The sequence below is a fragment of the Carassius carassius genome, chromosome 7, assembly GCF_963082965.1.
Source record: "Carassius carassius chromosome 7, fCarCar2.1, whole genome shotgun sequence".
NCBI classification, from domain to species: domain Eukaryota; kingdom Metazoa; phylum Chordata; class Actinopteri; order Cypriniformes; family Cyprinidae; genus Carassius; species Carassius carassius.
This window is the reverse complement of record NC_081761.1, coordinates 26,492,516-26,512,757: the sequence shown is the minus strand read 5'-3', so window position 1 is coordinate 26,512,757 and position 20,242 is coordinate 26,492,516. Positions and strand designations below refer to the sequence as shown.

Sequence of the window (20,242 nt, the reverse complement as noted above, 5' to 3'; positions counted from 1 at the left end):
GTTTGCTGTAAAATCATGGTTTCTTGAGATACGAAATAAATAAATCCATTTCTGACTGAAGCAGAGATACTGAAATGAAAAAAATTTGTTTGCTAGACAAAACCACTGGGGTTTGATTTGTAGCCCTGACCTTCTTCACAGTTGTCTCCTTTGTAGCCTGTGTTGCAGTTGCAGGTGCCCATAATGCAGATTCCGTGTCCGCTGCAGTGAATATCGATGCACTGGTTGCTAGGAACATCACACTCTGTCCCCTTCCAGCCACTGTAACAAAGACAGCGCCCCCTGGAGTACTGCCCATTGCCACTGCACAGCACTGGACAAGCGGCTTTGAATAGAAAGACAAAAAGCAATTGGGGAAATTAGATAAAAGATGAAAGTAGTTCATGACATTCATATCATTCAAGTTTTCTTTATGTATCTTCTACTGTGTTAGCCCTAAACCAGACAGACACACTTAGCCACATTTCCATTACCCTTCAACAAACTGTGCAAATTAAAATTGTGAATTGAAAATACGCACGAAACGTGCCAATTGCACAAAAACTTCCATGTATCACAAAAAAGTTTTTATGCTCGCATGAAGTTGGGTTTTCAGACAATTCAAAAAAATATGTAACACAAATCTGCAATAGAAATTTTTTTCCCCCCGCGTTTACAGGTCACTTGGCGTATGTAAAATTTACATGATCATCTTTAATGTAGTATAACCTCCAAGAAAACATCACATGTGGGAACTCTCAAGTATTGTTTGGATAAAACCCTTATTAACACTGCAAGCGTTTGTGGTGCATTACGGCTCCGACACGGCCACTCTAGGCAATGTTTGTGTTTACACCAGCTGTGCCACGGCACGTTTTAGAAAACATGGCTCTCCGCGCTACTTCACTAAAGATCCTTAGATATGTCTCTTTTGATTAAAAATAATGGCTAATGCAGTGACTGCATTAGCCACGTAAACGTAATACGTAATACGTAAACGTAATATGTAAACCTACCAACATCCGCCACCATGACTTACCGCAAGAGGAAAAAAATAAAATATATTTTAGCCACATAAGATCAATTAATGGAAACACTGTCAATTCACAATAGGTTGTTTATCGACATTTATAAAAAAGGTTTGCATAAATCTGTAATGCAAACCCAGCTACTAACAAAGCAAGTAAACAGATAACGAGAAAAAAAGAAAAGAAAAACACCACCACCAAATAAATAAACAAAGTAAATACAATAAAAACACCATGGAAATAAAACTAATTGTTGCTTCCTCCTGGTAATAAGAAGCTGTTCAGGTTTGGGAATTGAGTCCCACCAAAAGCATACTAGCCGGCTGTATTTGCTCAAATGACAATCTGAAACCAATTATGAATAGCGACATTGGTTGTTTATTTCTCTTGAGAGTCGCGTGTGACCGCGTTTGTGCGCATCTGAGTATGAGAGCATACCTCGTGAGCAATCAGGCCCAAGGAACCCTGGGAAACAATGGCATGTTCCTGAGCGACAGTCTCCGTTACCATGGCAATTGTGTGGACACTCTGTGAGGGTATCTGGGGGGAAGATTGAAAGTGTGTGAGAGAAAGCCACAGAAAGAAAGGAGGCGAGAGAGGAAAGGAAAGTGAGAAAAGCACTAATTGAGGAGACAGTCTGTGGAAATTAGCAGACATTCAGACCCCCCATCTTTAATTAAAGGAGTGCCAGATGCGTAATTAACAAAACCTGCATCTAAGCTTACTCTGCCTTAATGAACCAATCACAGCATTATTACAACCAATTAGCAGCCAGACGCTCTGCTCAGAGCTTTCTTTACACTGCTGGATGGCCATTAAAACACACATACACATACGTTTGTTTGTTTTTTGTTATAGTTGGGACTTTCCACTGAATTTTGTTTTTATAGTAAAAGTCAATGTTCCCTAAATCTAAATCTCATAGAAACCTTTCTGATTTTTTTCAAGTTCATAAAGTTATTTAGTGTGTTTAATAAGCCTCATGGCAAACACAGCTGGACCCACAATGTAAACAAAACTTGACAACTATATACTAAAAAACACACGAAGAGCTGTGTTAAAAGAGAAGGTAAAAAACATTTAACGCTAATATGCTAATCCTTATAAACAGTAATACATGTTGCTTTGACAGCAGTACATTATGGTAATATTGTTAATGTTCAGTAACATACATTTGCTTCTTCAACAAGCTCTAAACAAGGCTCTCTCTCTGTGCAAGTTATTAATTCATTCCTGAATGAACAAGCATTTTTGAATTAATCGTTTTAAGCGATTCTATTGCTCACTCTTAAAGAGAGTCACTTATCGCCACCTATTGGCGAAATGATGCAACCTGCAGGAAGAGTGAATCATAAATACTCACTACTGTTAATATAAGCATTTCAAGAGTTAAAAAATGTCATTTTTCATCTTTAATTTAAAACTGACTGATTTGCGGCACAGCGCGAGTTTGCAAGCGTCAGTACAGTGTAAACTGATGGAAATACAGTACCATACCTGAAAGAGAAAACTAATAAATACAATAATACTCCCTCCGCACCTCAGAAACTGTGGACTTCCACAAAGACATGAGCACACATCAGTCTTTCTCCTGCATGAAAAGAGTTTCTTTGACAGGTGAAGGGTGTGGCCTCACTAAAGCTGAATGCTGCAACATAATGCCAACAGGCGTCACTCAAAATTCATTACATAAATATTAAACAGCTAATTTTACTACATAACTAAATATTACATGATATATGTATTAGGTATACATGATGCTATTAAAACCAGGGAAAAGGCACTTAAAATTTTTAATAGAACTAAAAATCATGCTGATTTTATTTTATATAAACAAGCAAGAAATAAGACTCAGGAACTTATTAGAAATGCTAAATCAACCCACTATAAGAATGATATATCAAATAATAAAGATAACCCAAAAAAGTTATGGAAGACTTTAAAGGAATTGGGGGTGGCTAAGACAAATACTATGAAACCAAGAAGCACAGGACTAACAATTAAGGGTGTTCTAAATTTCAATAAGAAAGAGGTTGCTAATTATTTTAATATTTATTTCACTTCTATAGCAGAACAGCTGGTCTCAAATCTTCAACATTCCTATGGGTTTTTTAATATTGATAGGGTGGAATCATTCTACAATAAACTTGGAGCATTGCCAAACTCATTTTCCTTACGGAAGGTTGAGGTAGGGGAGATGGAAAAAAAGCTATTACAGTTAGACTGCTCTAAGGGCCCTGGGTTAGATGGGTTATCTCCTCGGTTTTTAAGAGATACCGCTGCCCAAATAGCCCCATACATCTCACATATTTTTAACCTGTCTGTTTAAACTGGTGTTTTCCCGAATGACTTCAAGAGGGCCAAGGTAGTCCCCCTTTTTAAAAAGGGAAATAGCCACGATCCTGGTAACTACAGACCAGTCTCTATTTTATGCACAGTATCAAAAAATATTTGAAAGGTTGGTCAATGAGCAATTTAATGAATACATGAATAAAAACAACTTTATGTTTAAATTCCAATCCGGATTCAGGAAGTCACATTCTACCGAATCATGCCTACTCTATTTATCTGACATCATACATAGGGAAATAGATAATGGAAATCTCGGCGGAATGGTGTTATTGGATCTTCAAAAGGCATTTGATACGGTGAACCATGACAGACTGATTGCCAAACTTGAGGCCTTAGGGGCAGACAGCTCCACCTGTAGATGGTTTAGATCTTACCTATCAGGGAGGGAACAATTAGTGCTCTTAGGGGGAGTACTGTCAGACCCTTGTATAGTTGAATGTGGAGTTCCACAAGGAAGTATTCTTGGACCGTCCTTATTTTTAACATATATTAATGATATGGCAGACTCCTGTTCATGTGAATTATTTCTTTAAGCGGATGACTCTGCGCTTTTAATGTCTCATAAACAACAATCCACTCTAGAGAGTAACCTGAGCTCTGAGTTATCTTCTGTAAACAACTGGCTGATTGACAATATGCTGTCTCTACATTTTGAAAAGACTGAGGCCATTTTGTTTGGATCAAAATATAAATTAAATAGATGCTCGAAATTTAGGGTTATTTTGAATAATGTTGAGGTCAGTATAAAAACGTCAGTAAAATAGCTTGGTTGCACCCTAGAAAACAACTTGGATGGCAGAAAGATGGCCAATAAGGTTCTGAATAAAGTCACTGGGCTTACAAAGTTTTAGCCAGAAATTCTACATTTTTGGATATTTTATATAATATATATAAATATATAATATATAATTATTATATATATATATTATATAATTATATAATTTTAGCTAACGCTTTAATTTTAAACCAGTTTGAATATGCATGCACTTCCTGGTTTGAAGGCCTAACAAAACGACTTAAAGGGAGGCTGCAAGCAGCACAAAATAAATTAATAAGAGTAATTCTAAACATGGGCCATAGGTCTCATATAGGTAGGTCACAATTTGTTGAGCTTAACTGGCTTCCTGTTGAGTCGCATGTTATTATGTCAAGACTGACCATGACCCATAAAATATTGTATGGTAATGTCCCAAATTATTTGTTGTGTCTTATTAATAAGGTGAAGGACACACACACTATTTACACTCATGGCAGTATATCAGACCTTTGTCCTTATGCATTCAAGACAATGTTAGGGAAAGAAACATATGCCTATATAGGGGCAGTTGAGTGGAACAAGTTAGACCGGCAACTTAAAGTGATTTCAAGCATGAACTCTTTTAAAAAGAGGACTAAGGACTGGTTATTAGAGAGGGTAGCGGAATAGGACCAGGGGCCAGTTAATGTCTATATTTTTGCTTATTTAAGGAAAATGTTTGTACATTATGTTATGTCATTGATTATTACACAATATGCAAGTGTCTTGTCCTGATGTTATGTGTTGAGGACCACAATGGAAATAAGTCCTGGACTTTATTGTGTTTTTATCCTCGATTGTATCTGATGCCTTTTTTGTTTTATGTTTACTGTAAGGCTTTCTTGATATAATTAAATAAAATCAAAAATCAAATCAAATCAAAATCAAATACATGGAACAGTTCATAGTACATGTGTAACATTATATCGATTATGTTGCTAAGGGTGATGCCCGTGATATACAGAACCATTGGGTCAATAAAACACAGCTGTTGACCAATCAGAATCAAGGACTGGAAATAACAGTTTTAAAAAATAGTATATATTGTATAATATAAGTATATGTAAACTAATATTTATAATTATTTATGTTTAATTTTAATTAACAGTAATAATGTCAAACTTAGTAAATTTTAACATTATTATTATAAACTATTTTCCCCAAAACTTTTCTGTGGAACCCTTTTTGTATCCCCTTTGGCCCACAGAAATCAATTTGTCTTGAACACAGAAATGCAGACCAGCAGAGGGATATAAACTGCGAAAACCGCCCAGGGACATTGGGTGATTATACCAGCACTCTAGGAACACTGCTCAACCAATCAGATCTGAGAACTGGAAGTAGCTGTTATCATGATATCATTCAAGCATATTACTGAACGCACAACTGTTATGCAGTCAATCACAGATTTAATCCACACTGCTAGCACACACTTTTTGATTCTCTCGTGTGTGTTGCCAAGGTGACATCAATGATTGTGACATCACCTGTCGATACTTTCATTAAAAGAAGCAGCTCATTGGTGTCTAAGTCAATTCTGACAAGGTAATGAACTGCACTGGTTTCTTGTCACCAGTCCGCTGTTATGACACCACTGAAGCATTTAGCAGAGCTCTCAGACATCGCCAGTGCAGGACCATATTACCTCGCTACAGAGATAGAATCAATTTTCATTTTCAAAAGGTTAACTTTTTACTCATTGAAGCATAATCAACCCATTTTTTTAAAAGAGGGCGCTGGCTGCAGTTCTACTGATAATTTTTCATGTTTCAGTCTTTATGACCGAATTTGAAAGGAAATTACTCTTGCTGAGGCCTATTTTTATGAGTTCATGATGGAGGTGAGTAAAAAGGGGAAAGGGAAGGTGAGAAAAGGTGGAAAAAGGAGAGAGAGTTGGAGAGAGTAAAGGTCCTGCAGGTCACTATGCAACACTTTGAATCAGCTGCTGCACACTAGCCACTTAAAACATAGATTGATACGGCTCTAACCATCATTATACACACTCATCTTCATCTCTCTCCGATCATACAAATACTCACACAGAGACAAATTTTTTTTAATATGCATTAGTATTGAAAAGATTTTTTCGTATGTATTATAAAGAAGTTCTTTATGCTCACCAAGGCTGCATCTGTTTGATTAGAAAAAGTAAAAAATAATACTATGAAATGTTGTTACTATAAAAATAACTCTTTTTCTATTTGAATATATTTTAAAATGTAATTTATACCTGTTATGGTTAAGCTGAATGTTCAGCAGCCATTACTCCAGTCTTCAAGGTCACCCGATCCTTCAGAAATCATTCTAATATGCTATATCGGTATTCAGTTGTCAGTTATACTGGTGTTCAGTTATTAATAATAGTTATTATTTTGTTGTTTTATAAAAATAAAAAAAAATATATAATAATTAAAAAGTAATAATATATATGTGGAAACCAGGATAAATTTTTTAGGATTCTTGATGAATAAAATTTACAATGCACACTTATTTTAAATATAAATCTTTTGTTTAATTATACATGCACATTACTTTCAGTTTTGATAAGTATAATTTGTCTTTGCTGAATAAAATAATTAATCTTTCCTTCCTTCCTTACCCCAAAATGTTCGTAGTGTATATTTGGTAGCACTTTATTTTACAGTCCTGTTCCTCATGTAATTATAATATAATATAGTAATTATAATAACTATGTAATAACTAGGTACTAACCCTGAACCTACCCCTAAACCAAACCCTACCCCATGTGTTACCTTGTATTACCAGAACTGTCTTAGATAAATACACTGTAAGTACACTTTGAGTAAATGTAAGTACACATATTGTAAAATAAAGTGCAACCGTATAATTTACACTGTATTTTCATATAAATAATAGGTAACACTTTAGAATAGGTAACACCTATGAGTTGCTTATTAGCATGCATATTACTAGAATATTAGCCATGTATTAGTGCTAATCAAGAACATATTAATGCCTTATTCTACTTGACCTTATTCTACATCCCTAATCGTAACCAATACCTAAACCTAACAACTACCTTACTAACTATTAATAAGCAGCAAATTAAGAATTTATTGAGAGAAATGTCATAGTCAATAATTAACAAGTGTTACCTATTCTAAAGTGTTACCAAATAATATTATCAACACATCAAATGCAATGGAATTTTATGTATATTTCAGAATGTCTGACAACAGCATTCAAGTGGCAATAACCTTTTTTTTGAAGTTTGTGTAAAACCTGATGATCATGTGATCCATAATAATTTGAGAATGAAGAGAATCTTGAGCTTCAGTGGGAGCAAGTTAACATGGTCTATGTCACAAAAAACCCTTATTTATTTTGTCATGATCTATATAATAATAATAATAAATGCATATAACAACATTATATAAGTATAGTCATCATTTACCTATGATGATGGTGTTGTAGGAGACCTGTTCAGTGTTTTTGCCGTCATTGTAGAAGGCGAGGTGCCAGGTGCCTGAATCCAGGTAGCGGATGAACTCTGCCTCATGAACGTTAACCACCCGAGACTTTCTGGCTGCTCCTTCCACCTCCACCAGTCCACGCTTCTCTTTAGCTATCAAACGACTGCCATCCAACAGCTCCACAAAGTCATACTGTACACAAACGCGCACACACACACACACACACACACACACACACACACACACACACACACACACACACACACACACACACACACACACACACACACACACACACACACACACACACACACACACACACACACACACACAAATCAAATCCCAGTTTAATCACAGACAGATCAGAGCATAGTGCAGTACCAGCAAATATTCACTGCAGCTCCGCATGTTTGGAGTCTGATGTGTTATACAATACAATGTCAAAAATTTGTTTTTGAAGAGCATGCAGCTCTATTACATATGAAATGCAAGAGATTGATGCTTGCGAATATATTGCAAGCAAAGTAATGAATAAGTTTGGAATCAAGAGGGTGCTTACACACTGGAATCCTCTTTGTGAGTGATTTGGATGATTTTTTAAAAAGATGCTCTACATTTCATTTTTTTCTTTTTTCAGAGCTTTGACAAGCTGCTCCCAAAGAGCGAGTTTGACTCAAGGCCTCTGATGAGTGCATTAAAAAAGATATCTGTTTCCTAAGCGACCCATTGGAGTACAACATAAGAGAGTAAAGGGAAGAATAAGTGAGCAAGATATTACCAGACACCTGACAAAACGAGAAGACATTTCGATCAGTGGGGAAACAGATGTCTCCACGCCTCTGTCTGTCAATAGAACTTCAACCTATCTTTTATTCAGCCTTTAAGAAACATATTGATTCATGTGTGGCAATTAAAGCACTGGGTCAGGGCTATCGACTCTTATTGTGGAGGCCTCCGCTGCCAATTACCTCTATTAAGCATTTATGGGTTTTGTGATGTTCCCATGAAGAAGCAGAGGCTCTGATGTTGCTTGGCAAAAAGAAAGAAACAGGACAGGGAGAAATAATTGGTTTGCTTGAAAGGCCAATTTTTAGTCAAAGCAGGCAAAACATGTATAGAAGTATAAATCACTTCAAGTTTGAATTAGACAGATGCCGCAGATGGAAATTGGATGGGGATTGTCGGGCTCTACTTTGAAGGTCAGGTTTGGAAGTGCGACATAAGTGACGGTCTTTTGAGGAAAGTTTGTAGCAGATCTGTGAGCCTCATCTAAAAGGACGAGAGTAATTGGAACAGTGGGTGTTATGGTATTTCTTACTTCTGGTTACACAGAGAACTATGACTGTAATTATAACATGGAAATTATGAGAATTACCAATGTGCAAAACAGCATCCTACAAAAGATTGCTCAGTTCCTCTTAGTTTAGCATTATGGGCATTGGAATAAGATGCAATGGTGCCATTTTCAACTGTCATTTGGCACCCACAGAGATACCTAAACCCATATAAACCCATCAAACCCCTGGAGGTCAGGGAAAATAAGGCAGGAGAAAATAGAATTTTCTTGAAAATGTTGCATGACGATTCTAACTAATGCAACAGGCATTACATATCATGATTTGCTAAGCATGTTATAATGTAAAGTGTTTTGAATGGTTGTGGAAGTTAATGTAGGAAATTCATTTCAAGAACAGCAGCAAAAAACGTCTTTTATACCTGAGTGTGAGTGGGAGGCAGGCCTTTCCGGCCATAGACCCCCACCAGGGCACCTCGCTGGACGGAGATGTTGAACTTGAGGGACTGCGGCTGGTCAATGAAGAGCTGAGAGCGCCAAAAAGTTCCTGGAGGGACGTCCTGTACTGCTCTACGGCCCACATCCAACTCACCTGTGTCTATGGTGTTATTCTCTTGAAAGTAAACTCCTAGAGAGAGAGGTATAGGAAGATGACATTTGTGAGAGACAGATAAACCATATTTATGCTAATAACCTACTGGTACAGACTAGAAGCTATTCATTTTCAGCAGTGATACAGTGATTTGTCCTTGTGAGATACTATGGTTGAATGTATGCAAGATGGAAAACAAGCTAACCGTTACTGTGAGCAATTTCCCTGTTCTATATGTTCTGCCTCTGCACATAGACAGAGACATAATTAAAAAGAGATGTGTGGAAAACCACATTGAACCATGATATTTTGGGCATCGCAAGGAAGCTTGATACATGCATTGACAATCATTCATCTTGTTCATCATGAATGCATTGTTTACAGGCAATAGATTCCATTTGTGATCATTCCAATGTTAGAACAACCAGGAGTGGGAGCTACAACTAACAATATGATAACCTCTTCACAGAAGATGCTCTATAAAAATATTAAGCAAGAATCAATGTGTTCAAAGTGAACCTGAAACACAGATGGTTTAAATAAAACAGTTTACGAGTTCCTTTTTTTATAGCATAAATGTTTGTGTGCCAGTTGAATCGTGATTCTTACTATAGCCTCAAGTGTGATCAAAGATTCATGAAGTATACCAGAATAATCTGATGTCAAAATCATTAAATCACTCCATACAGTATTTAATTAGCATCTTTAAACCAACTCTTTCTGACCCTCATTCCCAAGATAACCATCACAATGAATTACTCAGCCAATAGTAAAGAAAAAAAAAACTATTTTATACCATTATACTCAGGGGTATGTTTATCAAAAACATTGTTAGCCAGCTATTTCACTGTTTCAACATAGTTTCATTGTCAGCAACATAGTTCAACGATTTGTGTTTTTCTAAAACTTCAGCTCCAATGAACAAATGATCTTGAGCAAAATAAGCAAACTAACACCCAATATAATCTACTGTATATCTGTCATTTCACATTAGTATTTCATTTTATATCTATTAGTTTGTCAAGCGAATGAAAGAGCCGTTTTAGAAGAGTGCACATATGTGAATGCACTTTAGTAACCTGGAGGAAATACAGTTTTACCTAAAACAAATAAGTTTAACAGTTTTATATTGTTGAAACAATGTCAGTCATAACTAACTAGTTAATTTCTCCAACAATGTATCATACTATGGATAAGTAGTGAGTACCCTGGCAAAACTCTTGTCAGATTATTAATTTCCTAATACAAGGAAAAGAAACCTAGAGGAGATTTTAGAATAAACTTGAGACAACTAATCTAGTTGAATTCATAAAGCTCAGGGATAATGGTAATTTCAAGCCACCGCTTTCTAAAAATAGTCAACTGCGGGAATATCACATGGCGAGCCTAAGTGAAGCTATTTGACTTTGCAGAGCTTCCTTTAACAAGCTGAAAAGCTAATGTCTAGACATTACACACACAAGCGCACAATGAACTTGCCAACAGAAGCCTCGGCATATTCCAGCCCCTCACAACATGTTACAAGGCAACAGTGCGGAATGGAGCGGTAATGGGAGAAGGAGAACAGGCTATGCTCATATGCTAGCTAATGGAGAGCAGCTTCCATTAATATTGCATTAATTATTATTGCGTAATTCCGTAGCATGCGGGCACTAACCACACGCGTGTTACTAATGCAGTCAGCCGGCTACATGAAGAGCATGCTGGAGTGAACGAAAGAGTAATTAGAGAGGACTTGCTGACTGTTAGTTTTAATGTGAGCATGCCTGTGGCTCTAAATGCTCTACAGAGCAAATGAGAGAAGCCATCTGTGAAGCTCTGATCAACAGTATTGTCCACAGGATAAAAAGAAGGGGATGGTGCGCTTAAAGAATGCCAGTGGAAAAGAGATTTGCTTTCTGTGTGTGCCAGGGATGCCCGGGGTGTTTCTTGGACATGGATATTGAATTGGCGTTTGCCCATGAGAATTGTAGAGATGTAAAAGGTTCGTTTTGGCTAGATGCAGAGACTCCCTAAAGCCCTGTACTTCTCTTTCTATTTTACTTTCTTTAGCTTCTGTCTTCATCTTAGCCATGTGATCTGTGAAACTGTCTTGATCTTTACTCTTTAAATGTGTGCATAATTCTGTGGGTAAGACAAAGAATAACATTCCAAGCTGCTGTAACTGTATTTTTTGTTGTATACCACATTAAATACCACTATTGTCTGAAAGATATCACTGAAATTGATTTCCTAAGAAATGACTCTTGTCTCTGTAATTGTCTGTGGCTCTGTACAAAGCAAAAATTGGGAAGAATCTGGGTATGTACAGGTATGTCATTAGTTTTTATATTTACAGTTATAGGCACAGAATTTACACAATGTCCCTTAAAAAAATAATGACCTTATTTACTTATATTCCAGTTATTCTGATGGCTCATCAATGTATAATTTTATGACATTTGGTGCAGGTGAGCAGTTTTAGTCAATTATACACTAAGTAGACATCCAAAAGGCCCTTTTTACCGCCACACGTACCGCTGCGGCGGCGGTATAAAGTGCATTTGCAGCCTTTGACCGCTGAGTGGCGCTTTAACCACAAGTTATCAAACAAGCACATCAAAGCTCAGTTTTGCCTCACTGATGTGTTAGATTTAATGGTTTCAGTCAGGGAAAATGAAAGAAAAACACTGTAGTTAAAATATTTAATATTTAATATCCACAGACGAAAGTTTGGTACTTATGTTATGTGCATTTCTTAGAACGAATTCAAGCAGGATGTCAAGCCTGTGCTTGAACCTGTGATTATATTTTCTCTAATCTACATGGTATTAAACCATATTTTAGATTCGACACATTTAAAAGGTGTGCAGTATTATTTATATTATATTATGCGTTATATTATTCAAAAGAAATTTTGGTTTACTTTGCATTGGAGCATTAAAAGTGGTAGCCTATTTGAGGTGGGTTGGCTACATGGATTAATATGCAAAATGTCAATATAAGGATTACTTTATCACAGAATATCTGTTTTCGGCACTTGTTTAGTTTAAAAGTAGACATGTCAAGCTTTCTATAGATATATCTCTCATGTATTTTCGTTGAGTATTCACGGAGTTACAGTTCATTTTAATGACGTGTTTGTAAATGAAGATCGGCGCAGACAAAGGCTGCAGACAAAGGCTGCAGACAGCACACCGTGTTTGTTATGTTTATTTTATAAGTGCACAAAGTTTTGTTGTTATTATGTCTGTATCCCAAAAAAAGTAGACCCTTTACAGATTCGATTGATGTATTGCTCTTATCTGTACGATTAAAACTGAAAGTGTAATTTAAGTTCTTTTCGGGGTTATCAGGAGAAAATGACTCATAACGCGTATCCGCGTTAATCGACTGCAGAGGGTTAATAAAACAACATGCATTTTTGTTATTCGTTACCTGTCCTTTAACTTATTGGGAAAAAGACATTTGTCCATAAACTGATTAAGAAATTGTTGCATGTTTAAATGTGAAGCACTGTATAATGTCGTTCCCATTATTTAGGCCTAATTTGCCTAAAACAAGAAACGAATCAAATTAAACCGGCACGATTAAATCTTTGAAACTCTAAAGAATTAATAAAACGTCCTCACAATTAAACTCAAGTTCTCTCATTATAATCAACAACATTCACACGATGTAAAAAAAAAGCTTTAGTAATTGACAACTAAAGTAATTTTAAAGGAAACCTTCTTTACTTGTTTTTAAAGTAGGGTAATATCATATAGCCTAAAAAAAATCCCTTTTTTTTATTTTAGAAAAAAAAAATCTGATTTATGATTTAAACCGATTTTTAAATCAATATTCAAATGACGAAGAAATTTTACAAAACAAGTTTTAATATAGTTCTTTATCATTCATTTAGCAGTCAAATTTATAACTGCAACAAGATGATAAAAAAAAACAGTACTGTTATCACCTTAATGCTGGAAAGATGCTATTTTTTTAATACTAGCCCATCATACTAGCCCATACTAGCCCAATACTAGCCCAGCATCTAACCATCCACTCAGCTTTAAGAGCTGTTCAGATTAAAACTGCCAGCGCCGCAGTGAGTCAGTGTCATGGACGGAGGACCTGTTAATATTTTTTCTAGTTTATATTTCCATCTCGTTATGCCACTGGTTTAGATTTTTTATTTATTTATTTATTTTTTCTTATAGAACTTATTTGTAAATAGAGCAGTCACTGTCTGTGTCTACACCGGACGCGAAAGTTGTCATCTGTGCCCCACAGCGAAAAGTGTGTCTAAACTTGATGACATCACACTATAGTGTCAAATCATCTGAATACACAGTATCAGAACATTTAATCATAAACAGAACGAGCATCAGTTCACTGATGGGGATCGTGTCCAGTGCATCCATCACTGTGTTCTGTTGTCTTTTGTTGGATCGTTCCACTTGTGTCCGGTGTACACCTGGCATGCGTTTTTTTATTATTTTATTTTACAGCCCTGCTTGTCTTAATGTTTTTATTAAATATCTGTATTGACTGCATGGTCATATTATCGAATTATTTACTGCCATGATGCTACCTACAAAAGTAACGCTCGGCGAGTCGATGAACGAGCATTGCTACAGGTTGATTTTCGGCGGTCGTCTTCATTTCGTTGGGTGAAACATCTCTCTCACTCCGCAGCAGAGTCTGTGAGAAGCAACAACTTCCCCTCCACGCGCTCTGATACCAGAAACATAACATAGCATATAAAATAATAATAATAAAAAAAAAATAACTGGAGAGTTTCAAAGTGGCTTAAGCTATTTTGTGTTAACTTTTTTCCCTATAGCCTATCACATGCCAAACTAATAACATTGTAAGCATTACATCTTTAATTGCTGCTTTCTGCTGTGAAAATTTTGTTTGTGATGAAAATAACAGTATATTTTTGTCAGTTTTTTTTTTATCTAAACAGATCGATTGACTTCAAGATTTCAAAATCAGATAGCATGCTGATAATGTAGCACTGTCTGTAAGATTACATTTGTTTGAACGCATTATTGCGAAAGCAATTGAGTGTGAATCTGTTTAAATCATGCTTTAACCCGAAAATAATCAGTAAAAGAAACAGACAAACTCTTAACATCCCGCTGTACTCTTGCAGTCAACCTTCTGATCAAGCTAAATATGTTGGCTGTTGGCATGAACTTTACTCGTGATAAGAAGCTCAAATTCAAGTGTTTGTGCAAAAATTATTAATGTGCATTAATGACAGGGAGGCGCCATCTCATCACTTTAATTTTTCATGATAATGAATGTATAATTTTTTAATTAACATAATATCATTGTGTCTCACATAGGTACATTAAAAATATATCTACTGAAAGCTTGAAATGTTTTTAGACGAAAAGGAACAGTGTAATGTGTGAATGTTGCATTTCTCTCGTCGGAGAGAGCCAGCACTGTGAATATAATCAAAACAACAGTCGTATATAAACCGGTTCAGCAAGTGAAAGCCTCTGTCCATATGAAAGAGCAATTCACACTTTTATCTCGACCCCCACAACCATGAATAACTACCCAAAACCCAACCCCCTCCAGCTGAACAGAATTCGGTCTGTGTTTTGGCTCTGAGGAACGGTGTGTTACTGGGCTGAAACATGCTTTCACTCAGAAGTACTCTTTGTTTTCATAATTTTCTCGCAGCCCATATTATTATTTTCACAAGACCATAATGATAATAACAAATCATCAATTAATAATTAATCATTATTTTACGAAAATCATTGTTATTTGTGATCGTGGATGTTTGCGGGAGGCTTTAAGACCAAGCGGAATCCTCTGTTCCCGCCTCACAGCGCACGGGTCTCGAGGCTTCACTGTCTGCGGTTTGACTTTACTGAATCAGATTGAGGCCAATACAACTTATTGATCATGAGCCCAGGGCCAGCGCAAGCTCAAATGCCGCTCTAGGCAGAGCTCGATCGTGCTGCCCCCCTCACATTCACAATTAGGGATCCTTAAGATGCATGTAAACAATTTTTTTTTAAATCTATGAAATTACACTAAAATAAAAACGTGCAAGCATGTTTTCAGAGTTTTTAATTTTTTCATTCTGCAAAAAGGTGAAAAGGGTAGCCTACACAATGCAACAGCTAAGTATAAATTCTGTTTTATAGGCTAATAGATAGTGTACATAAAACTAAACATGTGCACTCAACTTTTTAGCTCACAAAACTGGAGTTTTCGATTGTTTTCTTGACTGATACACACATTCACACACCTACATTTCAGAAGCGTGCGCGTCGGGCTTTCGCAGCGGCAAACGCTTTGATTGCGTCCTCGAGTTTAACTTGTACTTCAGAGATCATTTTTATCAGTTTAAGCTTTGAGAAACTGCGTTCTCCATAGCTCACAGTGACAGGGAGAGTGGGAAGCACTCTCAATGCTACAAAAACATTTGTAAAATTGTTTTCCATCCCTTTTTCACAGATGAATTTAAGCGCATCCAGTGGTTTAGATCCAGCAACCAGGCGTCTGCCAAAAGCAGTCAGCTCTTCAAACAATTCATGCCCATCAACATTCTATAATGGTCAAAATTACTCAGGCCAATGGTATTTTTTTAATGACATTATTTTATTATTATTATTATTATTATTATTTGAATAATTGTAGCTTACATAAATAGGTAAAGCAAAACAAATATTCGGATTGTCCCTTATTTTTTCCCTTGTTTTCCTAAAGAATAAACACATATTTTTTACAAGAACAAACATGATAACATATTATTAATTAATAAAAAATAATTTAAGCAATTAAAACCTTTTTTTAAACTTGAATTTAAATACTATTAAACTAATTTAAATTCTCAAGGAGTTAATAAGTAAAAAAAAAAGTTCTAAATGAACTTGTGTTAACAAATTAGAACTAACAATGTAATTCGATTTTTTTAAATGAACAATTCCTGTATAAAATGGGACAGCAACCTTTATATCAGTGGTTCTCAACCTTTTTTTCCAGCGGGCCGCACTATGGTCTAAGTGCAAGTCTATGCATATAATTTACATATTACGTCAGCAATACAAGCCAACCTGATTTATAATATTATAGCCTAACTATTATGATATATAATCTATCACATCCATTGAATTCTACTCCCCATAAATAAAACACCTGATGCTGTCGGGAGCTGACCAATTTTGTGAGATTCAGTTTGAAAGCAATAACACAAAGAAGTTGCGATTGTAACACCTGTGTTATACTTTCCGCATGAGCAATCCGGATGCAGACACGGCCAGCGCGGACGCAGACTTCTTCAATTTATACTTCTGAATGCGCAGGCTGATGGTCCGCTCTGCAATTGCCCAGAATTATTGCACATCTGACTGTCTTTATATTCTTTTACTGACGGATTGCACAGGTTCGAGTAGCAATGAGCTTCTTCACTGCACCTGTCCGCGCGGTCGTCTGCTCATGAGCCTCATCACACACTCTCCAATGACGATAAGGATTGTTACATAGTGTATGGTGTTTCCATTTAACTGAACTTCTTCAAGTGAGTTGCGGGGCAAAAAAACAAACAAACGAAAATCCAGCATTACATGTTACATTCATTTCGCAATCCGTCCCTTTGTGATGAATGATTTTAACACGCGACTGAATTACAGTTACCGCCGCGGCGGTAAGCCCCAGATAGGATGGCCACCTACTGTATTTTGTATTTATAATTATATTGTTCTTCATTCAGATTATACCACATTATTTTTGGTCATCTTTGAAGCTTGAGAGCCCCTGTTTTCTATGAAATATAGAAAAGACCTGTGAAAATTAAAAAAAGTTTTTGTATTCTAGTGTTTAGAATGACATGAGGGTGATGATTATGCCAGAATTCATTTTTTGGCTGAACCACTTTAATTAATGTTAGTAGTAATACTGTGAACACAAAAGTGAAAAAATAAAATAAAATAAAAAATAAAGCTATTGCTCTTTCATCCTGAACAAATTAAAAGAAAGGAGAGTTGTGGTTTTCCTGCTGAAGTGACAGATGACAAGATGTTTGTGACAAACATTTACCCTCAAGTACTCTGTCATGGTCATACAGCTATACAAAAACATGTCAAAAAGAGGCCTCATTTTTAATTTTGTCATTGGGTATGGTGTGACTTTCTCCTGTGTCTTGCTGTACAACTCATTAGACAGCAATTTTTTTGTTCCAACACTGCACACGCGGTGCCTTTCAGTCAAGCAACAGTCAAGACTCTGAAGAGGTACACACTTTTACTTTCAAATGGCTAGACGGAGCGTAGCTGAATGTAATGGACCCACAGGGTCTTGAGACAGGGTCTTTAAAATAATTGTTTTTAACCTGACATTTGACATTAAAAACGCACCCAAGAACTCAAGTTTACGTCTGCTGTGCTGTCAAGTACTACCATTGACAAAATTACTAAAATGCACCGTTAGACAGTTAGTGACAGATTTTAATTAGAGACAGAATTAAACTTTGCCATTAAGGGGTGAAATTTGCCCCCCATTCCAGGGGAATATTTAACTAACCCCAAATGTATGTGTCATCTTAAACTTAATATATTCAATTAAAATGGTAGTAAACTACAGGTATGTTACAAGCCAATTGAAATCAATATCAATACAATCTATCTTTGCACTGCAAAGGTTACAGAAGCTGCATCTGAAGTGGCATTTAGATGTATTTGCATAGACTGCATAGTGTGTACATCTTCAGCTCAGCGGTGGTATAAATATGTTTGCACTGCAATTACAACTGCATAAATGATACAAGATTGATATTTTAAATATAAAATCATCATTATTCATGGAATCAATCTCTCAACAGATTTGTTCAACAATGTGAATTCCTACCGTAACAAAAGACCAGTGTGTTGCACAACAGTTCTGCTGTGGATTTTGTTAAAATTATTTCCATGGGTAAAACAGAGCAAAAACAGACAAAACTGCTGCTAAGTATTAACTTATTGTTTTTTAAAATCAGAACTCTTGGTCGTATGATATTGATTAATATCATAAATATTAAAGACAATACCTCGTACAGGTGCATTTTTGCACCCATATCTTGAACATGGTTGCCAACTCTCACGGTGCCCATGTAGATCTCACACCAAATTGGCAACCCTGCTTATGATATGAAACAAAGTCTCAGCTTTAAAATTTTCTAGGTTTAAACACTAAATTCCAACAATAGATACCGTTTTGGATTTGAATTTGTTTTCTTTTTTATCCCAAGCTCTCATTAATTCCCGACCCTGATGCACATCCTCATTTTAACAGGATATCAACAGCATGAGGCTAAACCCATGAAAATTAAGACACTTTATTGTGATTTATCCCTTCTCTCTGCCCCACTATCCTTGATTTCCCTTTTAATTTATTTGTTTCTGCCTCTCTCACCTATTATTCACTCCCTTTTCAACACTCCATCCATATGTTTTCATTGTCATCACCCCACTTTCTCTCTCTCTAACTGTTTCTGTTGGGCCCTGAGAGACATTAACATCTCCACATGTGGTTTTGCCAAGTGTCTCCCCTCATTCCAAACGCATTCAGTTGCAGATTTAGGGCCTCTTTATGACTTTCAGAAAAGTCACTTGAGCAGTTTTTAATTCACTGAAGCCTGTGAAAGACTGTCTGCATGTGCATTAGGGGAAGTGGTGGTATATTCATTAAGAGAGTGCGAGAGAGTGTCATGCTCGGCTCTCTTAGCTGCTGCGGTGGGACTGAATACAAAGCTGCTCAGATGATTTGTGTAAGAATGGTGCAGCACATAAATAAGGCCCCATGAAACATTGCTAAAAGCAATGTTAGGTTCCACTTTCAGGCACCAGGAATAAAATTCAATTTTAAGCGCAAGACTACAGCTTTCGTACATCTTTGCGAGGATGGTGGAGTCTCTGAAGGGTGTGTGTTTGAATACAAAGCAGTCAGTTTGAGGAAATCTAAATTGTTTATGGAAATCAATCGCTTAAAAAACAGCGAGTTCTATATGCTAATGACATTCCCTACAGTCCTTGTCACATGCAAACACATGCACCTCTGAAGTGAGGAAGGCAATCTAAACACAAGCTGTCATTTAGGAAGAAGAATGCACTGAGGCTATTGTCCCTGCTTTGAAAACACATGCACACATGTACACACACATACACAAACACAAACACACAGAGCACTTGAAGCTCTTTTATGGAGTGAGTGCTTTTAGGTCAGCTGTCTCTCAAAGAAAGGTGAACTGCAGATGACAACAGCAGCTCTTTCTTCACTGCAGAAGAATAGATAGACAAATGAGTGAGTGTGTGAACGTATTTCAAAGGGTCTACTGCAGGTATGTAAGTCAAACGTTGCTGCGTATTATATATGCTCAGTCTGTCAGTAAGAATATGTGTCTGTGTGGATTTGCTGCGGCTCTATTCATATGTCTGTGTGTGTGGGCAGCTTTTCTATCCTTTTGGGCATGAGATGTCTGAAAATCCTGCTTGAAATACAATAAAACCTGACAAAACCAGCTAGTGGGGACACCCTTGTGAGCATAAATGGTTCATGAAAGAGCTAAATATGTCTAAATATCTGAATAAAATAAAATTCTATAAGACATTTATAGATAAAGGTTGTGGTAAATCTGTATTTATAATTGTACAGCAGTAAGTTTCGGCTCTTTTGATTGGATAAGAACTGACTTTTTATTTATAGACGAAAACCCACAAGGAATAACATTCGCAATTGTCCTTTCTTTCTCGTGTCATGTTGCTTAATTAGCTTACATTAAAGACCCAATGATGTAGC

At 36.4% G+C, this 20,242-nt stretch overlaps 1 protein-coding gene across 8 annotated transcripts in view; it reads right to left on the bottom strand.

The window, feature by feature from the left end:
• Positions 1 to 20,242, bottom strand: part of tenm3 (teneurin transmembrane protein 3) — a 289,016-nt gene that overhangs the window by 65,920 nt on the left and 202,854 nt on the right. For all 8 annotated transcript variants that reach the window (XM_059554325.1, XM_059554320.1, XM_059554321.1 and 5 more), the window contains 4 exons: positions 9,306 to 9,511; positions 7,571 to 7,781; positions 1,446 to 1,547; positions 131 to 325 (listed from right to left, as the gene is read on the bottom strand). In XM_059554325.1, coding sequence (XP_059410308.1) covers positions 131 to 325; positions 1,446 to 1,547; positions 7,571 to 7,781; positions 9,306 to 9,511 — 714 coding nt within the window. The remainder of the gene's footprint in view (positions 1 to 130; positions 326 to 1,445; positions 1,548 to 7,570; positions 7,782 to 9,305; positions 9,512 to 20,242) is intronic.